The sequence below is a fragment of the Esox lucius genome, chromosome 19, assembly GCF_011004845.1.
Source record: "Esox lucius isolate fEsoLuc1 chromosome 19, fEsoLuc1.pri, whole genome shotgun sequence".
NCBI lineage: Eukaryota > Metazoa > Chordata > Actinopteri > Esociformes > Esocidae > Esox > Esox lucius.
The window spans coordinates 15757462-15777878 of record NC_047587.1 but is presented as its reverse complement, the minus strand read 5'-3'; the positions used below and the strand labels follow the sequence as shown (position 1 = coordinate 15777878).

Genomic DNA, 20417 nt, shown 5'->3' with positions numbered 1-20417 from the left:
TGTTCCGGTCCCGTCCCACCGGGAAGAGACCCCGGGGAAGACCTAGGACACGCTGGAGGGACTATGTCTCCCGGCTGGCCTGGGAACGCCTCTGTGTCCCCCCGGAAGAGCTGGAGGAAGTGTCTGGGGAGAGGGAAGTCTGGGCATCCCTGCTTAGACTGCTGCCCCCGCGACCCGGCCCCGGATAAGCGGAAGATGATGCTATGCTATGATGCTATGCTATAATTACGTCATAAAATGTACTTTGGAAAATGTGCAATGTTGTTATTAGCTAGCAAGTCAAAAATATTTTAACTGTAGTGATACTAACACTAGCTAGTTAGACTCACCTCAATCTTGACTAACGAGCTAGGATTAAATATATAATCTGCTGACATAAATATTCTGACAATATAAACTATTTGTATTCTTTTGCATGGTATCATGTTTTCAAATTGTATTATTACACTCACATCCTTATCAGCACCTATCAAGGATACAATTAGTAGGACGCTTATCTGGGCATCACCCCTCAAACAAAAAATTTAAAACCATGAATAAATACCACAGAGCTTTTTTAAAGGTCTCATGAAGAAGGGCAGTGATTGATACTCAGGTAACAATGAAACATCTGACAATGAGTATCTCTTTGAGGATGGTCAAATTAATAATATTTTGATGCGGATGATGTGATAAATCACCCAAACATATCAAAGATACAGTCATCAACTTGAACTGAGCTGCAGGACAGGCAGGAAACAACTCAAAGATGTCACCACGAAAGAAAACAATATTAATAAGAATTACTTACAATTCCCAATGTAAGTAAAACTGTGCAGTTCAAATACAAATATTATAATTGAAACTATCAGGTAGACATTTCAGTGCTATACATTTTTTATTCTAATATTTTGAGATACTGGGTTTTTGATTTCCATGAGCTGTAAGCCGTAATCATCATGAATGAAACAAAAAAGGCTTGAAATGTTTCACTTTATCTGTAATGAATCCAATATATTAAGGTGTCACTTTTTGATATCAGTTACGGAAAAACTTTTCCACGATATTCAGATTTTTTGAGATGCACCTAAGCAAAGTAAACGCGAAAATGGTATTTACCATTGAGATCTGTCATAGTTATGGATGCACCGGGCAAATGAAATGCGAAAGAACCTTTTTCTGCATTGTCTGCATTGTAATTATTGCAGACAGGGAGAGAACCCCACAGGGCGTGATCAACCTTTGTGTTTCACAAATAACCTCATCCACAACTGATCTGTGTACCAGCAGGGCTGTCGACACATTTACGGCTGTTACTGTACAGTTGACTGTCTCATTAAAGACTCATTAAAGGTTCTTGCATTTTGTTGATTTTCTAATAACTTTTTGATTAAATTCCCCTTTAATGTTGATTTTTTATGAAAAATAAAATGTGGTTTATTAGAATCAAAATGGGTGTTATCAAAATGGGTATTGAAAATGTTGTTATTTCATTGATATCGAATTTAAGTTCAGAATTATGGTATTGTGACGTCCTTATTTCAATGTACTATTTGTAATTCAGTAATATAAGAGAACTGGTCAGATGTTGTTATACTTTGTTAGGAATTGACACAGGACTTGTGGAAGTGTTTAGGGTGCTTTATTAATGAAAGTGGTAGCATCCAAGGCGCGGGGCCTCTCTCAGCATGGACGGTGCTTCTTACACACACAGTTGTGCCACAGTCCGGCAGGGGTGCGTGCAGGCAGCCCAGACATTCTCCTGCCTCCTCAGCCAACTGGGTGCCATTTTCCTTCAGTGTAGTCTCTGCCACTCAGAACCTGCCAGATTTCTCCCTTGCAGGTGTTGGTGTGACACTGAGGCAGCAGCCAGGGGTGTTTGGGGCACATTACGTACTCAACAGAGGCATTGCTAGGATCACAATACATTCAGGTCTCAGCCCCCCATGACAATCATGACAATACTAAACAGATTTCCAAATGTAAATGGACAACTATTATTTAAATGAATGATCAAGTTCAACACACAAATTTAAAAAATATATCGTCAGTCTCTTATGGTGAAATACTATTATTATAGACAGCTAACAGCAGCTGCAAAAAATAAACTGTGACTCCAGATAATGATAATTTGACATGCAACCTCTTGTTGAAAGTTCTAAAAATTATAAAAGGAAGATGTTAACAAATATGATTGAAAACATTATATGTTAGAGCATCTAGAGCAGCTTTGAAAGTCAGCCAACAAAAGTGTGGACAAACATGGCAAATGCTGGCTATTAGCTCTCAGTTTCAGATGTGTTTATATCAAATGTTGAAACAGGGAAATGTTATTGTTTTTGGAACAAATTAAAATGTTTTATTTGTCAGACCACAGGACAGTTTTCCACTTCATCTCTGTCCATTTTAAATGAGCTTGGGCCCACAGAAGGTGACAGCATTTCTGGATCTTGTTTATACAGTTGTGCTCAAAAGTTTGCATACCCTTGGAGAATTGGTAATATATGTACCATTTGTAAAGCAAACCTGAGTGAGCAGGCAAAACACAGCTTTTATTTCTTCAGGGATTCACATTCAACTATAGGTCATAACAGAATGGCACAGTCATAAAACAAAACATGGCAACACAGATTTTTTTTTATTGACTGCTGTTAAAAAGTCTGCATACCCTTACATCTTAATACTGTGTATTGCCCTCTTTAGCATTGCCCCCTTTAGCGTGCAGTCTTTTGTAATAGTTGTCTATGAGGCCCCAAATTCTTGCAGGTGGTATAGCTGCCCTTTCATCTTGGCAAAATGCCTCCAGGTCATGCAAAGTCTTTGGTCGTCTTGCGTGAACCGCACATTTGAGATCTCCCCAAGCTCGATTATATTAAGGTCAGGAGACTGTAATGGCCACTCCAGAACCTTCACCTTTTTCAGCTGTAACAACTGGAGGGTCAGCTTGGCCTTGTGCTTAGGGTCACTGTCGTTCTGGAAAGTCCAAGAGCATCACATGCGCAGCTTTCGTGCAGAAGAAGGACATTTGTCTGCCAGTATTTTCTGATAACGTGCTGCATTCATCTTGTCATCAATTTTCACAAGATTCCCGTGCCTTTAGAGCTCACCCCCTCCCCAAAACATCAGTGAGCCACCAACATGCTTCACAGTGGGGATGGAATTCTGTTCACTATAGGCGTTGTTGACACCTCTCCAAACATAGCAAGTATGGTTGTGACCATAAAGCTCTATTTTGGTCTTGTTACTCCACATTAGTGTGCCAGAAGCTGTGAGGTGTGTCAAGGTGTTGTCGGGCATATTTTGTTATCAGGGCTATGTCTCCTGTGGCATTGACCCAGTAAAGGCCAGTAAAGGCTTCTTTCAAGCAACTCGACCATGCAGCTCATTTTTGTTCAAGTATCGTCGTATTTTGCTCCTTGAAACAACCACACCGTCTTTTTCCAGAGCAGCCTGTATTTCTCCTGAGGTTACCTGTGGGTTTTTCTTTGTTTCCCGAACAATTCTTCTGGCAGTTTTGGCTGAAATCTTTCTTGGCCTACCTGACCTTGGCTTGGTTTCAAGAGATCCCCGAATTTTCCACTTCTTAATAAGTGATTGAACAGTACTGACTGGCATTTGCAAGCCTTTGAAAATCTTTTTATATCCTTTTCCATCTTTATGAAGTTCCATTACCTTGTTACGCAGGTCTTATGACAGTTCTTTTCTGCTCCCCATGGCTCAGTAACTAGCCTGTTCAGTGCATCCACGGGGAAGCTAACAACTCATTGACTATTTATACACAGACACTAATTGCAATTTAAAAAGCCACAGGTGTGGAATATTACACCTTTAATTTACATTTTCACCAAAAACATTCAAGGGTATATAAACTTTTGATCCGGGCCATTTGGGTAATTTCTGTTATTTGACAAATTGGTATTGGTATATTTGACAGATTGGTAGAAACGTAATCTTCCAGCACAATGATCTCTTCCTGGCAGACTGAGTTTCCTTTTGCTCAGTCTGTAAAGCTGCGAGTGTAGCGAGTATGTAAAAGTGAGGCAAAAAGGGAAAAGAAACAAAACAGATGATAGCAGTCAGTAGTCTTTCTTTTATATATCGTTTCAAAGTTTTAACAAGCGCACCATCATAGTCACAACAGACAAATAGTTGTTTGTGAGGTGCGGTGGGTGAACAACAGAATATAAACACAACTAAACAGTGATGGGCAACAGGTGCGTCCTCAGGTGCGCAGCTGCCATTATTCTCCTACTGGTGGTTAGTCCACCGGTGAGGTGGCGTGCTGGAGAGGAAGGAGAGCCGCTGTGTCACGTGGAGCAGACATTACACTGTCATACATTTTTAAGGGTGTCCTGATCACTGCAATGTCCTGGTTATGCCATCTTCTTATTGATGGTCTTCATAGTGTTCCATGGTATATATAATGCCTTTCTAAATTTCTTTATATCCCTCTCGAGTGCATTTCAACAATAAGAAACCCTATCCCTGTAGATATTTTGTTAGCTACACTGAACAATATTATAAATCCCACACTTTGTTTTTTGGCCCCGATTTATCATGAGCTGAACTCAAAGATCTAAGACTTTCTCTATGTACGCAAAAGGCCTATTTCTCTTAAATATTGTTCACAAATCTGTCTAAATCTAACGCAAAAACAAAAGTGTGGCATTTATAATATTGTTCAGTGTATTTGTCAACCATGGCTATCTTTGCAGCATGCAACCACTCTGTAAAACTGAATAAGTTCTCAGAACCCAAAGAAATTAAGACAATCAGTTGCCTTAATATTTTTAAGTTCTTAAAAGTTTGCAGAAGATACATGTTTAGGGTTAGTTACTACTTAAATTATTGAGCAAGCACACACAAATATTTTCAGTTGATACAACATAAACAGGGTTTCAGATTTGAGTATTTGCTTAAATGAATTGTGTAAAAGAATATGCCACAAACAGAATAGGGCCCTTTCAAGTGAACTCTAGAGTTACCACCCATGACTGTATTTGTTAATGACAGAGACATGTTTACTGAACCCATTCATTTTCTATCGTTTCAATTCCTTGACAACTACTATAAAGTATTCAACTGTGAATACTGAACATATCTCATAAATCCTTATTTTGTAGTCTTACACCCCCAGCTCATGGACTATTCATTTCAGATGTCCTCAATATACTCTGTGCTGTCAGTTTAAAATCCTAGAAAGTCTTCTATAACTTCCAAAAATGAATTCTGAGATTTCTGGAAAACCAGGGGACTTGACCAGAATTTTGCAAAACTACACAAACGGCACTGGCTAGCAAAGGAATGCATAATTTTTATTGCAATCCAGATTAAGCTTTGACCAGAAGATGGATTTTTTATGTAATTGTTACAATAACTTAAGTAGTGGAGCAAAATATCTATTTTAGAAGATGATTGGATTACTTCAGACAAAAATATGTGTTTTTATGTGTGAATAGCTAAGATGAATAAATCAATCAATGTACATGTCACCAAGGATAATAAAAACAATGAAGAAATATCAACCTGAAGCAATGCATGCTGGGAACATTCACAGCTAGCTAGCTATGAGACATTACAAGATATAACTAGTTAACTAACTAGCTTAATAGTTGATCTCTTGAAAAGTTGGCTAACGTTATATGTAGTTCCCTACATAGGTAGGTGCATTTGACATTTCAACCTGATGTGGGTTGAAGGATGTTGAGTCAACCAGTGTTGTCATGCAAGAGAGTTGTGGTGGAGGTGAGGTTGTGAAATTCAAGTACAGTAAAGGCAAAATGCATATGTAGATCACATTAAATCAGCCAGACATTGAAATACAGAGGTCTGTTGTAGCTTCACTAAGAGCACACATCATAGACAATATGTTCACTAAGTAATGTTAAATTAAATGGCTGAACACTGTATTTCTGTGGGTGGGGGGCCCGTGCTTGACCTGTATAAAAAAATAAATAATAATAATAATAATTTATCGTCTGTTTCTATGTGGTTATCACATTCAGACCTCAGGATCGGCTTTCCATGCATACACACTGCTTCGCAATTTTTCATCCCCAGGGTGGGTCCATGTAAGGACAGCTTGCACCCTGCCCACCGTCACCACGCTACGCCAGTGTTTGTCACCCTCACATTTGAAATCACACCTATGCCCCTGGCTAGTTGTTAGAGATCTGGGCCAGAAATAGAACATTTTCTAGTTTGAAGCCCTGAGCTGACATTGTATTTTAGCAAGGCAACTGCTCTGAAAGTTGCATTGGTTAAAAACTTCTATATAACTAAAATATAAAATAGCATTTATTTTCTGTTTCAGAAATGGAAGTTAAGGGCCAAACAACACAATCATTCACAGAAATCAGAGCTGAGCTTACATTTGTCAAATAATTGCATGTATTTCTTGAACTAAATTGTATGTTCCTGTAAGAACACCCACGAACAAATGGAGTTCCTTGTTGAACCCCACAAACGCGTATGTGAATTAACCTTCCTGGGGTGTGTTTCAATGCCAAGAAGTCTAAAGTTCTTCAAAGAATCATAACAGAATGGCAGTCATAAAACAAAACATGGCAACAAAGAAAGAAAAAAATGGACCCCCGTTAAAAAGTCTGCATACCCTTAGTTCTTAATACTGTGTAATGCTTTGGAGAAACCAAGTTGAAACCTATAACATAACATAACTTTCGTTCCATTTAATTCCCTCTTTAACAACATCTCTCTTCACAAATCTCTATCCCTTTCTCCCTTATTCCCTTCCTCTTTCCATCAATGCCACTTCTCCACTGCAGGCTAAGTCATATCAGGTTGCACTACTCTGTCCCCTCCTTCCCTGGCTCCACCAATCCCATCATCTCTCTGTAACCCAGAGTTATTTTCCCAACCTGCCTAATTGGGTTTCTCCTGCGATTAAGTCAATAACAACCTTCATATTAGAGTTTAATGTTCCCTAATGAGGCCGGTGGTTGCCGATGGTTACATTAAAGGCATTTGTCATTCGCTAACAGGCTAATTAGGTCCTGCAGGCCTGCTGTTTATAGATAGCCTCAGCTAATTGATGGGACATTACCACGAGCTCCACGTGTCAATCAATGGTGAGAGAAGTGTTTCCTTTTTCAGTCCCACTGCAGGGGTCATATAGGGATGGCAGGCCTCAAATTGTTTACTCTCCTCTATGCTAGCCTTATTCATTATAGCAGTTTTTGTTAAGCAATGCTGTATTGTTATTATTATAGTGTATAGTGTTATCATCATCTGCAACAAGGGCTCTCATAGATTATGGTATTTGATATTAACTGACTTGAACATTTTTGTTACATCAGTTTTCTAACTGTTTTGGAGTAGTTTGAGTCACATGCTGGAAAATGTTTGAACTGATATCACACAGCTGATATACTGGGCTTTCTGACTTCACACAACTGTGTTAAAATTCTGCCTTCTTAGGGAGTTTTTCCTAGCCACTGAAATTCAACACTACTGTTGTTTGCTCCTTGGGGTTTAAGGCCGGGTGTCTCTGTAAAAGCACTTTGTGACAACTGCTGTTGTAAAAAGGTCTTTATAAATACATTTGATTGATTGATTGCTGAACAATAGAGGATACACCTTAGCCAGGTAAAATCTCATTGTGCCTATCCCACCTGTTAAAATGTTTAACTATGACACTTTAACAGCAAGACCGTTGTGTGTGTGTGTGTCCGTGAATGAGTAAGAGTTAAGAACATACCATAAGCTCACTCCACAGCTAATTTGAAAGGTCACCAATGGGGCTATCCTCTTGGTACCTTTTGTATAGCACTTTTGTGTTGCATTATTTTGTATATGCCAAAAGGTTCTGTGCTATACTTATTCAATATGCATTGAAATGTTTAATGAAAAATAACAGCTAACGTGGGTGAAAACATTTAGTTACAGCTTTTTGTTATTTTTTCAAAGAAAAAAAAGAACTAGCTGTAGACTTTTTAAACTGCCTAATACACCTCTAGCATGACTTTTCCCTGAGAATCTCAGAAGCCAATATAGTATTTTCAAAGGAGTAATAAATAATAGCTGAATAGAATACTATGTGTCACTAATCGCAAATTTTGAGAATAAAAGGAGAGAAATATAGACTACAACTCAGGTTTAGTGATAAAGAGCTAATTTGAGTGCCGTCCTTTGAGGCACATGGTCATATTCCCAACCGACCTCCAGCCACATGTCTCTGCCTTCCTCACAGCGCTAACCCGATCCCACTGACTCCAACTCCCCTGCCACCACCCCTAGCCTCCTCCCCTAACCAGCCCTAGACCTGATTCCTGACGTCTGTCCCAGCGACAATCCACATCTTCACGCAAATGATTTTCTAACTTTGTCTCGAAGAGGAAAAAAGAGAAAACAACGTAAAAAGTGGAAATAAAGCGAACCGGATAAGTTTTATATTGCCCCGATTGTTGGCCTGCAACGGGGTGGACTAAGGGCAGGGCTGAAAAATACTATATGATGTGGATCTGGTACATCTTGCTTGGTTCGGGAACGGGCTCAAGCTCGGTTGGTAAGTTTCAAAACTACGTAACTACATGTTCAAGCTTTTTCTTCGGTCGGCGCTTCAAACAGTGCCCCCGTGGCTTACGGGTAAAAAAGAGCTAGTATTATTTCGTTAATGTTACAATTACATGTTGCCTATTCATTACCTATTGGTTTACAATGTTGTTTCAATGTTCAATGTATCCACCTTCAACTTCAATCAGAGTTGGGGCAAAGTCTGCAAAATCATAGACGGCGACATTGATTTAGCTTTATAGCTACGTCCCGTTGTTCTTCTCTTGAAGGAGCGTAGGCTTTAAACGAACAGAAACTTGAGAATAGCTGGTGGATGGGATTGGGGTTGCAAAGCAGGCAATGTTTCCATGGGATTGCATGTCTCTGTATTTCGACGTTTGACATCTTTGTGAAGGGTTATTGCCATATTTTGTGAGAAGTATAAGCTAAGTAGCCAAGCTATTAGAAACAGAGGCGAGGCGGATGGAGAGAACGTGTTACGACCAGAGGTTGTTGACAGGGCAACATTGACAAGTCAATCTGTCCGGCCATGGCAGCTGGGGTACCGACTAGAGGCTTCGAAGTCATGTCTACTCTCACTCCATTTAAACTTCTGTAAGACTGGGCAGCAGGCATGTAATATAGAGTTACATTACCAGGATAGGATTTGATCTGCTTTCAATTTGGCTACGTAAAGTTGTGTGACCTATTCTTTAGGCCGAGTCATGGGATTTAGAATTATTATTAGTGTACATGTAGCCAGCGGCCTTTATTGATACTAACTAATCTAAACAGAGACACTGTAGTAACACTAAAAATAGTGTGTTGCTTGCTTTTCCTTCAGTGAAGTTCAGTGTACGCTGTAGTACAACATGGAGTATTGCCTTTTACTGGTCCGAGAAAAGTAAAATTGCTACACCATTTTAATGTCATTTTGTGTAAGGCCAATTAAAAATGTTGGGGGGAAATAATGTGAAACCATTACTGTCGATGCATCATGGATATAAAAAAAAAAAAAAGAAACTACAATGCACATGTAGCACCTTTGAATGCTCCATCAGACTACATACAGTATTATAGGTTCAAGTAATTAAGCTGTGTAGCCTAATACCTGTTAAATTAATACACTTTTTTGTTACTTGTTCATGGTCTAAATTGGGATATTTATTTAATTCTGAAAACTAAATCCAAGTCATCTGTTATTCATTATACATTTTGGAATGGAGAAAAAAAAATCTGTAGCTGACACCCCATTGTCTTGATGTCTTTCTCAGTGACTCATTCATTTCACATGTTGTTTGGCACTTGGGACATCTTGAATAAGACAGTGTTGCAGTACGGTATAGGTCTGTTGCTTTAGTGAGTAATATGACAAATATTAATATGTTAGTGCCTGAGCTTTATATTTCTTAAAACCAATTTATACTACATTTTGCTCCCCTCTCAATTTTGTGATGACCAATTCACAGTCATGACCTTGCCTCATCAAAAGAAGTTTGAGATGTATCTGCCAATGCCCATCTCACCGAGCCGTGCTGCTTGTGATCACACTGCTCGCTTAACCAGGAAGTACTAGTTAGCACACATGCTGGAAGGATAGTGAACTCCCCAACCAACAACCGTGATTGAGTTTGCCAGTGCCTGACCTAACACAAGGCATTACTGCAGAGCAAATAGACAAGGGAACCCCGTCCAACAGTTAGAAAGGGGCTTAGGCTTTAGAAAGGACTTTAGGCCGTACATCTTTAACACCCATTTTGGTCTGACCAATTAGCCTGACCTGATGCCACACTCACACAGACACCAACACTCTTTCACATGCAGACACACTCATTCACTGACCACCTGCACAAAAATGCAATCTCTCTCTCTCTCTCTCTCTCTCTCTCTCTCTCGCGCCGTCTGTGCTCTGCAAAGGCCATTTCATGTGTCTCCCTCCCTGTGACTGCATTGGGTTGCAAAGTATTCTTGTTATAATGAACGCTATCAATCACATCAGACCTGGCTGGAATTCAGTTGGAATATCTTCAGCGTGTATGTCCAATCAAAGTGTATGAGTGTGTGGGTATTTTAGTTTTTCTTTAATGCTGAAGCATGGTAAAGTAAGAACATTTACATTTCATTAGTCATATGTCAGCAGTGTTTAATAGTGCAGTTCCACAATATATTATTAGAACACCCATTGATTAAACAAAGTTCCGTGAGACCATTGCTCGCTGGTCAATATCAATGAATGGCGTTAATGTTAGCTGATGCCTCATGGTCAAATTGAATATGCTTAACCAGAAATGCACACACACTCAACCCATCTATCAAATGTTTCAATAATATAGTAGGTACTGTACTGAATGCCTATCTCCTACATCTGCCCTCACCACTCAGAGGTGTTATTGTATTTACTCTAAAGCAGTTGCTAAAGATAGATCAGAATGTTGAGAAACAGACGGACAGGACCGTGCTCCAGTGTCTCCTTAATTAAGATGAATGTTTTCCATTACACTCCCAGTAGTACCGTGCCACAGGAGACAGGTGGCCGGATATTTTCATTCATAACCAGTATTGCGTACTAGTTATGCCACAGTCATTTCTCCTCCATTGACACTTAGAATTAAGAAGCAGAACGATGTGTGCATGGTTTACCTTTGCTTGTTATTGTGTTCCTCTTGTCAGGTGAGGGGTGTATAGTGGCAAGGCCAGTGTGTGTGTGTCCATCCGCATGTGCATGTGACTGTATGCTGCATACTGCACGTGTGCGTACTGTACGTGTATGTGAATATTCATGTGTGTGTACATGTGCTGTTATGTGTGTGTTTTTACTTCAGCTGGTATGCTCCCAATCCAGTTGTCCAATTGTGTCCCCTGGATTAGGCCAGTCTTGTGTTTGAGAGAGTTGCAGTTCTTAGAGTTGTGAAACAAAGCCACATGACTAGTGTCAAGTTTCAGACCTCCCCAGCACAGCACCACACTTGCAACTCAATTCCAGTGCTGTGGTTTGAACCTCAATGGCTACCTCAGACTACTACAGAGATATTCTGTTGTTGCAGCAAACATGACTTTTTTGCGCTGTGCAAGCAAATCTCCTATTCTATTGCAATCCATTCTTTACATAAAATAATACAGTAGTATTCATTAGAACAATTTGTTTTTGCATTTGTTCTGTGTTTATTTTGTTTAACTTGGATGGGATAAATAAATAGTTGACTACCTGTGATACAGCATCTCCTTCCATCTATGCTCTTTTCTGTAAAAAGAAGGGAGGAAAGCAACATTGAAAGGTTTGGAAGTTAGAAAATGACCCAGAGAAATGGATTGGCGATCGATCCAAGTGCTTTGCTATTCTATGAAGTCCTCTGATCATTAAAAGAATATCCACCTTGGATTGGTTTGAGAGTTTTTCATTCACCAGTTTTTAAGAATCCTCTCTCTCATCCCATGTACATTTCACAAGATAAATGTCAGTCACAGATTTTCAGGTTTACCTTCTGTTTTACTCTTACAATGTCAGTTTGTGGGCTTACTGTACATTTGTGCAATGGTCATGTGCAAGACCGATCAGCTGGGGAAAACCCTTAAAAATTATGAAGCACAGAGGCAGTCGTTTTTGCCGGACCATGTAAGCGGAGCCGGCCAAGAAGAGCGAATGTCTCTTACCGAGTAAGTGGGTGGGTGGGTGGGTGAGTGACTGACTGACTCCCCCTTTTTAAGTAGTGTAGTGTTTAGAGAGGCACACTTGCAATCAACAGGTTCCGCGTTCGAATCTCATCACAGTCCAAGCAAATTCTGCATCAGGATTTGTTGCTGATAGACAAAAACCTAGCTGGCTACAACCTTCAGTAGCTGCATTATAGTAAGCCAAAACTAAAACTTTTCATGGTTATATTGCGACTTTTTCTGGTGGTTTTTCTAAATACGCATTTGTGCATGCTTTTTGAGTCAGGATTGACCGAAACTTTGCTGGCTGCAACTTTCAGTAACTACGTTATAGTAAGCCTAATATAAAATTGTTTACGGTTATATTGTGAATTTTTTTTGTGACTATTTCTAAATACGCATCCGTGCATGATTTCCGAGGTAACATAGGCTAAATCAAAACCTCTTGGGAAGTAATAAAGTAGGGATTTTCACAATTCTCTCGTCTTTTGACGAATGGTGTTGTGCCATGAAATGAATAGCTTTGGCACTGTAAAGTTAATCTTCACTCTCGCTAGTAATTGCTCAATTCTTATGACTATTCCAATTAGTAAGTTAGTAGATAATAGTAAGCCTATTACTGGCTAATATGATGTTAAAAGGCCAGTGGCAAAAGCCATACAGTTCATAAATGCTATTTGTGGTGGAGGTAAACTGTCTCTTGTGGGAGACCGGGGTTTGAATCCAGCAAGTGTAAGATTTATCAGTTTTAATTGCAGGCCAGCTGAAATAGGCTGGTTTCTTTTCTGGTTTTTATTTATAAACCGGATTCAGAGATTGTGTTAACTAGCATATGCATCCCTTAAGAGTGGCATATCATAATGCAGCCTGTGAGTGTTTCCCTCAATAGATTTGTCCAGCAACCAATTACTACACGCATGTGTCATTAGACCAGAAGCTGTCTTTGGAGATGTTAGGATAGGTTAACTTGAAAACCTGCAACTGACATCTCAAGTTCTATCAGATCACTTTTGTCGTGTGGGAGGAATATCAAGCTCTCTCACATTTGCTCTTTCCCATTTAACTAAGTCAGCCAACATCAGCTAATAAAGTTAACATAGCTAAGCCAGCCCTAAACGAGAATAGGATTACAATCCAGCTAACCATGGTAGCACATAACATTGAATATATTTAAGCAAATGTTAGCTAGCTAGCCAGTGTTGCTAAGTACAGTAAATGCCTTGCTAACTTGAGTTTCCACAAGTCTGTTGTCTAGTGCAGCGACTCCTGTCAGCTGCTGCTGAATGTCCACAGCTTATCAAAAAGAGACACTGAAGAGAACATTCTGACCAATAGATATTTGCTAAAATACATTAATTGGGACAATACATTTACAACTTTATTAAATAAAGCTAATCAAGCTTTTTTTTGTGCTAGAAGAGGTATAGTTACTGTAGCTAACTTATCTAGCTAGTGTCAGTAACGTACCATATACAGGAAGTGTCCTTTATCGTTCTGAACCTAGACATGACTACACATGGGCTACACAATGTATTCACACTGAAATGATTGGTTGAATCTTCCTTGTCTTTTTGATCTCAAACTTTCGTAGTGTGAACAGGACCTTTATTAGCTGGAGCTGCAACGGATGACAAACAGAGCCACAGTTTAACCCGGGCAATGGAGGAAAGTCCATATGTTAGTAATATGATGTTTTTTACTGACTTTTTGTAATCATTTGGTGAAAAGAACACATCTTTCAAGTCAGTACATTCATTTGAGTGTGGCACACCTTTATCAGCATAACAGGAAAATGAACACAATACAAGGTAATTATTTTCAAATGATTACAAGTGTGGCAAGCTGCTAACATGCTGTAATGAATGTGACAAATTGAAAGCAGTCAATGGTCTGAATTTAAACTGGGGAGTTTAGAACATGTGCCTACCATAACAACTATTGTAATAAAAGGGTCAAAGTTAAGTCTTTTGCTCATTTGCAGCAATAACAATTGCTGTTCAAGAGGCAAATGCCAGGAAAAGAAAGGACAAACTAGGGCTGAACAGATTTTTTTTTTTTTAACAGTAAACAGATACTATATGAAAACAGTATTAAATAATAACAAAAACCCATTAAGGTTGGAGGTTCCATTTACCTTAGCATGGCCGGGGATGACATGACTTGGTATCTTCCATGGAAAACCAAATTAGCGTTCGGTCTGTTTAATGTGACACCTATGCACACCATTACCTCACATATTCCTCTCTCTCTACCATGATCCCCTTCTGTCTGTTTGTTTCTGTTTGTGCTCTCTTTGTTCTTCATGTTTTTGCACAGGAAAAGTCAGTTAACATGGCGAGTTTTGTTCCCCCCATCTTACGGGGTGTTTTGGTTGCTGCCTGTCAGACAGCTGGGTCCCCTGCTGTCCCAGTGATCAGCAGTTATTTGCTGTGTTGTCTAACTCAGCATGGCACCGTTGACGCTGACAGGCTATTTTAGACGACAATCCCAGCATCTGTCTGTCAATCTAAACAAACAAATAACTTTGGGTGGGTGTTGTGTTCTATTGATTGTTTAGTGTAGGTGTAAGAATGTTAGTGTTTGGGCTGTACTGTAACTTTAGTATGGATGTATTGGCAAATTGCATGGGCTATACTTTCTCAGCTACAGTATATGGCTATATCGACAGTGGTTTCAGTGGAGAGCATTTATCGCATAAAATGCATACAGCATGTACCACAATCGATTTGGGTTCCCCAATTGTGTTTTTGCTGTGACAGAACATATGTTTTTCACAAAGATAATCATTGTTTCACAAAGTTTTATTAAATTGAATTTGTGGGGGGAGAGCGATGTAACCAGATAACTCTATACCCCATTTATCATGAGCTAAACTCAAAGATCTAAGACTTTCTCTGTGTTCACAAAAGGCCTATTTCTCTCAAATATTGTTCACAAATCTGTCTAAATCTGTGTTAGTGAGCACTTCTCCTTTGCCAAGATAATACATCCACCTTACATGTGTGGCATATCAAGATGCTGATTAGACAGCATGATTACAAGGTTCCTGTCCTTGTCCACCTGGTCATACTTCTGACCTAGTCTAAAATCGAATATACTCTGGATTTAGCCAAGAGAAATTTATTTATTATTCCAATTGGACTCTTAATATCTCACCGGCACAGCCAGAAGAGGACTGGTCACCCCTCTGAGCCTGGGTCCTCTCTAGGTTTCTTCCTAAAATTCGACCTTCTTAGGGAGTTTTTCCTAGCTACTGAAATTCAACACTACTGTTGTTTGCTCCTTGGGGTTTAAGGCCGGGTGTCTCTGTAAAGCACTTTGTGACAACTGCTGTTGTAAAAAGCGCTTTATAAATAAATTTGCACTGGTGTGCCTTAGGCTGGCCAGAATAAAAGGGCACTCTAAAATGTGCAGTTCCATCACACAGCACAATGCCAAAAAATTTTTGAGCGAAATAGGCCTTTTGTGTACATAGAGAGTCTTATATCTTTGAGTTCAGCTCAGGCGCAAAAAGTGCTGCGTAAAAAAAATTGATCAGTGTAGAACCAGCTAAATACAATGGCAGAAATGTTAGCTATCTAGTTATAGGTTTCTTTAGGCAAATGTGTTTTATGTATACTAGGTTAAGTTGGACAAGCCACTTCGCTGAACAATTCGTATAATAATGTGAATTAATCAATTTATCTGTCCAGAAGAAAGGAGTTAAACTTCATTCCTTTTATAGCTGCGCTAGGTAGGATTTTTTTCAATATAAAAAGATTTTGCAATTACTCAACGGTCAAAGTGGTTCTGTACCAATGCCCAATAGAAAATGAAGTTCTGAATAATAATATGAAAAAATAGAATTACCTGCGATATCTCAGAATTCAATGTTCGTCTTAGCCTTGCTAACATTAGCTTAGGGTTCCTTATTGCTAGCTATGTATAGAGAGCTATAGTCTTAATTCGCTTTTTTGCTGTTTTTGTAGTGTATGCTGTAGTAGACAAGGGAGGACAATTGGCAGTTTGTTATCCTGGTCTCTAGCTGACATCGATTCTTTTGTCCCCTATAAACAACAATGTATATTCTTGTTTTCGTCCTTGCTTTCTTCTGCTCTTTTTATGAATAGCGCTAATTTCCAAAATATTTCTTCACTTCGCAATTTTTCGATGGGTATGCTGTTGTGGACAGCGGAGAAGTTGTCATCTCTTGCTGCCATTTTGGCTTCTGTCAAAAAAAAGAGACTTATGCTACCTCTAGACAGCATGCGCGTTCACAAACGTAGCCAAGCCTGCCTCACCAAAAGCATTTGGCTAAAGATTAGCTAGAATTGTTACTACCCAAGGAATACCCAAGGAGTGGGATTCCAGGGGCGGGGAGCTGTCTGTGGTGCTAACCATCAATCAATCAATCAAATGTATTTATAAAGCCGATACATTAATCCACAGGTGCTTTTACAAAACACCTGGCCTTAAATCCCAAGGAGCAAACCACAGTAGTGTTGAATATCATTTTTCACAGGGCCTCATTTAACTTGGACACCATGTTCATATAGACAAAACATTCTGCGTAAAGAGAGAGAATGCAATGATGGTAAATAAATCATAAAAAGATTCAGAGAATCTGGAGAAATCTCTGTACGCAATGGACAAGGCCAAAAAGCAATATTGGGTGGCTGTGTTTTTCCCCAACTCTGAGATCTCAAACACTTGAGCAGCTGCAATCCTATATCAAGCATTTCAGGAAAACATTTCACTTGCAATTGAAACTGCCGAAGATATTACAATATTTAGAGATAAAAACTGAAGAAATTGCAGAGAGAGTCCCTGAGAGTCCCTGCCAGACCAGGACATAGATTAAATTTTGGCATTAGAGTATGTCACACACGGAGTGCTCAGATTGCCATGTTGCTAGTCCTGGATGTTGAATAAATTCCACCGGAATGTCAATAATGGGCGTCCAGATTCTAACATCTTCGGCAGTTACAATTTAATCTGCAGTAGAAAACATTTTCCTCACCAGCTCATCAAGTGCAGCCATGTTGATGCCTAAGCACCACATTGTTGCCAGATGTCGCAGAAGAAACAAGCAGCCCAGACTGTCAAAAGAAGCCCAAAACAAGCAACTTGGTGCTGCAGAATATGCCCCAAAAGTAATGCCTTTTTTGGACACACGTAAGTAGGTGTACTATTTAAAGTGGATATAAAAAATTGAAACACCCCTGTTAAAATGCCAGGTTTTTGAGATGTAAAAGAATGAGACAAAGATAAATCATGTTTCCACTTTTTAAGTGACCTGTAATGTGAACAATTCAATTGAAAAACAAACTGAAATCTTCGAGGGGGAAAAATGAAAATAAGTGTTTTAGTATGCTTCATGGTCAAAACAATACACAAGATATCATTGGAAGTTTCATGCCATAATCTCATGAGGAAGTATGCAGTAGAAAGGTTCTATTGTTTTTTATCATCGGTAGTCTTCTGGACTACAAAGGAAAGGAGATTATATTCAAAGGATATAAGAAACTGATATATAAGAAGATCTAAAACCTTGTGGAATCTGACTGACAAACTGCTTATAATAAATCACTGTAAACAAAACCTTAAAATAAGAATAATTTATAGGCATCTATCAAGAAACCCTAGGACACTGTACAGCAAAAAAAAAAAACCCAAAACAAGAAAAAACTGAAAAGAAGATGGAGAGGGGGTGGGAGATCAATTAAATGACAGATTAACAGTAAATGCAGACCAACAGTGCTCAGGGGTCTAATATAGGGACGTCTAGATTAGCTCTGCATTGTCCAAGGTTGGTGGGATGGATGTCCGACAGGTTTGCTTTGCCTCGTTGCCTAAGGATTCCAGCCTACACTTCCTGGTTGAGTGAGCAACGTGATAAGAGTTTTTGCCCCTGATCAAAAAAGTCTGGTGAGAAATAGAATCAGCAAACTATTCTATGTTAATTGCAAACAGATTAAACTGAAAATAATTGGTTGCATAAGAATTGGTCAAGTAGGCAAGTTCCCATTCAGTTTTCATACTGCGGATTCCGTCCTGGTCGCAGAACAACCGACCAGCTCTTTACTCTTGCAAGGATCCTGGAGGGGGCCTGGGAATATGCCCATCCAGTCTACATGGGTTTTGTGGATCTGGAGAAGACATATGACCGGGTCCCCCAGGAGATACTGTGGGAGGTGCTGTGGGAGTATGGGGTGAGGAGGTCCCTTCTGAGGGCTATCCAATTCCTGTAAGTTGGACTCGTTCCAGGTGGGGGTTGGCCTCCGCCAGGGCTGCGCTTTGTCACCAATCCTGTTTGTAACTTTTATGGACAGGATATCGAGGCGTAGTCGGGGTGCAGAGGGGTTGCAGTTCGGTGGGCTGGGGATCTCATCGTTGCTTTTTGCGGATGATGTGGTCCTGATGGCATCATCAGTCTGTGACCTTCAGCACTCACTGGACCGGTTCGCAGCAGAGTGCAAAGCGGTTGGGATGAGGATCAGCACCTCTAAATCTGAGGCCATGGTTCCCAGCAGGAAACCGATGGAGTGCCTCCTCCGGGTAGGGAATGAGTCGTTACCCCAAGTAAAGGAGTTCATGTATCTCGGGGTCTTGTTCGCGAGTGAGGGGACAATGGAGCGGGAGATTGGCCGGATAATCGGAGAGGCGGGGGCGGTATTGTATTTGGTTTACTGCACCGTTGTGACGAAAAGAGAGCTGAGCCGGAAGGCAAAGCTCTCGATATACCGGTCAATTTTCGTTCCTACCCTTACCGGTGGTCATAAAGGCTGGGTCATGCCCGAAAGAACAAGATTGCGAGTACAAGCGGCTGAAATGGGTTCTCTCAGAAGTGTGGCTAGCTTCTCCCTTAGAGATAGGGTGAGAAGCTCAGCCATCTGTGAGGAACTCGGAGCAGAGCCGCTGCTCCTTTGGGTCGAAAGGAGCCAGTTGAGGTGGTTTGGGCATCTGGTAAGTATGCCCCCAGGACGCCTCCCTAGTGAGGTGTTCCAGGCACGTCCAGCTGGGAGGAGACCTTGGGGTAGGCCCAGGACTAGGTGGAGAGATTATATTTCGACACTGGCCTGGGAACGCCTTGAGATCCCCCAGTTAAAGCTGGCAAATGTGACTCGGGAAAGGGAAGTTTGGGGTCCCCTGCAGGAGCTGCTGTCCCCGCGACCCGATACCGGATAAGCGGATGAAGGTGAGAGAGAGAGATGTTAACTGCATTAATTGATACAGAATTATGACTGCAGTTTTCTTTGCCAACTACAAGTTGAAAAGGTTTCAGAGAGTTTATGTGCTGTTTTGGCTAGACGATGTTGTGTTTTTCATGTGCGCAGTTGAGGGGTAGAAATGCTATCTGTTTATGGTTGTTATATCGGAACTGGTATGTTCTTTCAGATCTAAACATCTTTGATTCACAAATGTAGGCTATCCCAACTTGCTTAAACATGTTTTGACTATAACGGTATACAATTTTTGTCTCTTCCTCTGCTTCAATGTTATAAATCTTTAAATCCAAATAATATTTCCACTACCACCCAAAACATATTTTGAATCAAGTTGGAATTTAAAAATATTGCTGCATTTTTTCAAATCACTTTCTTCTCTAAAAGCATGTTTAGGTGCAGTGCTGGAATTTTTGCATACCTTTTATTTAGTAAAGAGTGGCCTATTTAAAAACAAAACAATAAATATAATCACATGGGCACCTACCCATGTCTTAGTGTTTGAAATGTAATTTTTTTTAGGTAACCGTTAGGTAACCGACTAAAATTAGTAGTTTACCATTCTTCTTTTTGTCTGTCGTCCCTTCCCAAGGAAGACAACTTTTATTTGAACTACTAACTAAAACATTATCCTTTGAACATTCAGTAATGCAATATTAACATACCAAATCATTATAATGACTCTGACTGATGGACTCCCATCACATTGGCATTCAGCTGAGGTTGCCACTGAAATTTTATCCACCTTTTATTACATGCTCACACTCACATGAACACACTCGCTCACCAACCTCTCGGGTGAAACTCCAATCACAGATGAAAATCTTGCAATGCAAAAGCCATTACGCACTTGATGTAACTCTCCCAGGCAAGTGCATAAATTAACAAATAAGATCAATCTCAATTTGGCAGAGTAGAAATAATTACCTCTTTGTCACAATTAATTTTAAAGCTTTGACTTAAGACCCCTTGATATTGAATTTAATTCCCATTATTGACTACCTAAAAATCCTTCTCATGAAGCTGAGTTGAGCTAAGAGCATTGTACTAAAGCCTAGATGTTCTTCTGGG

At 39.9% G+C, this 20417-nt stretch overlaps 1 protein-coding gene across 1 annotated transcript in view; it reads left to right on the top strand.

Moving 5' to 3' along the window:
* The first annotated feature begins 8177 nt into the window (after positions 1-8177).
* The window catches only part of ldlrad3 (low density lipoprotein receptor class A domain containing 3), a 128272-nt gene continuing 116032 nt past the window's right edge, over positions 8178-20417 (top strand). Inside the window, exon 1 of the mRNA XM_010883675.3 lies at positions 8178-8503. Coding sequence (XP_010881977.2) covers positions 8449-8503 — 55 coding nt within the window. The 5' untranslated portion in view covers positions 8178-8448. The remainder of the gene's footprint in view (positions 8504-20417) is intronic.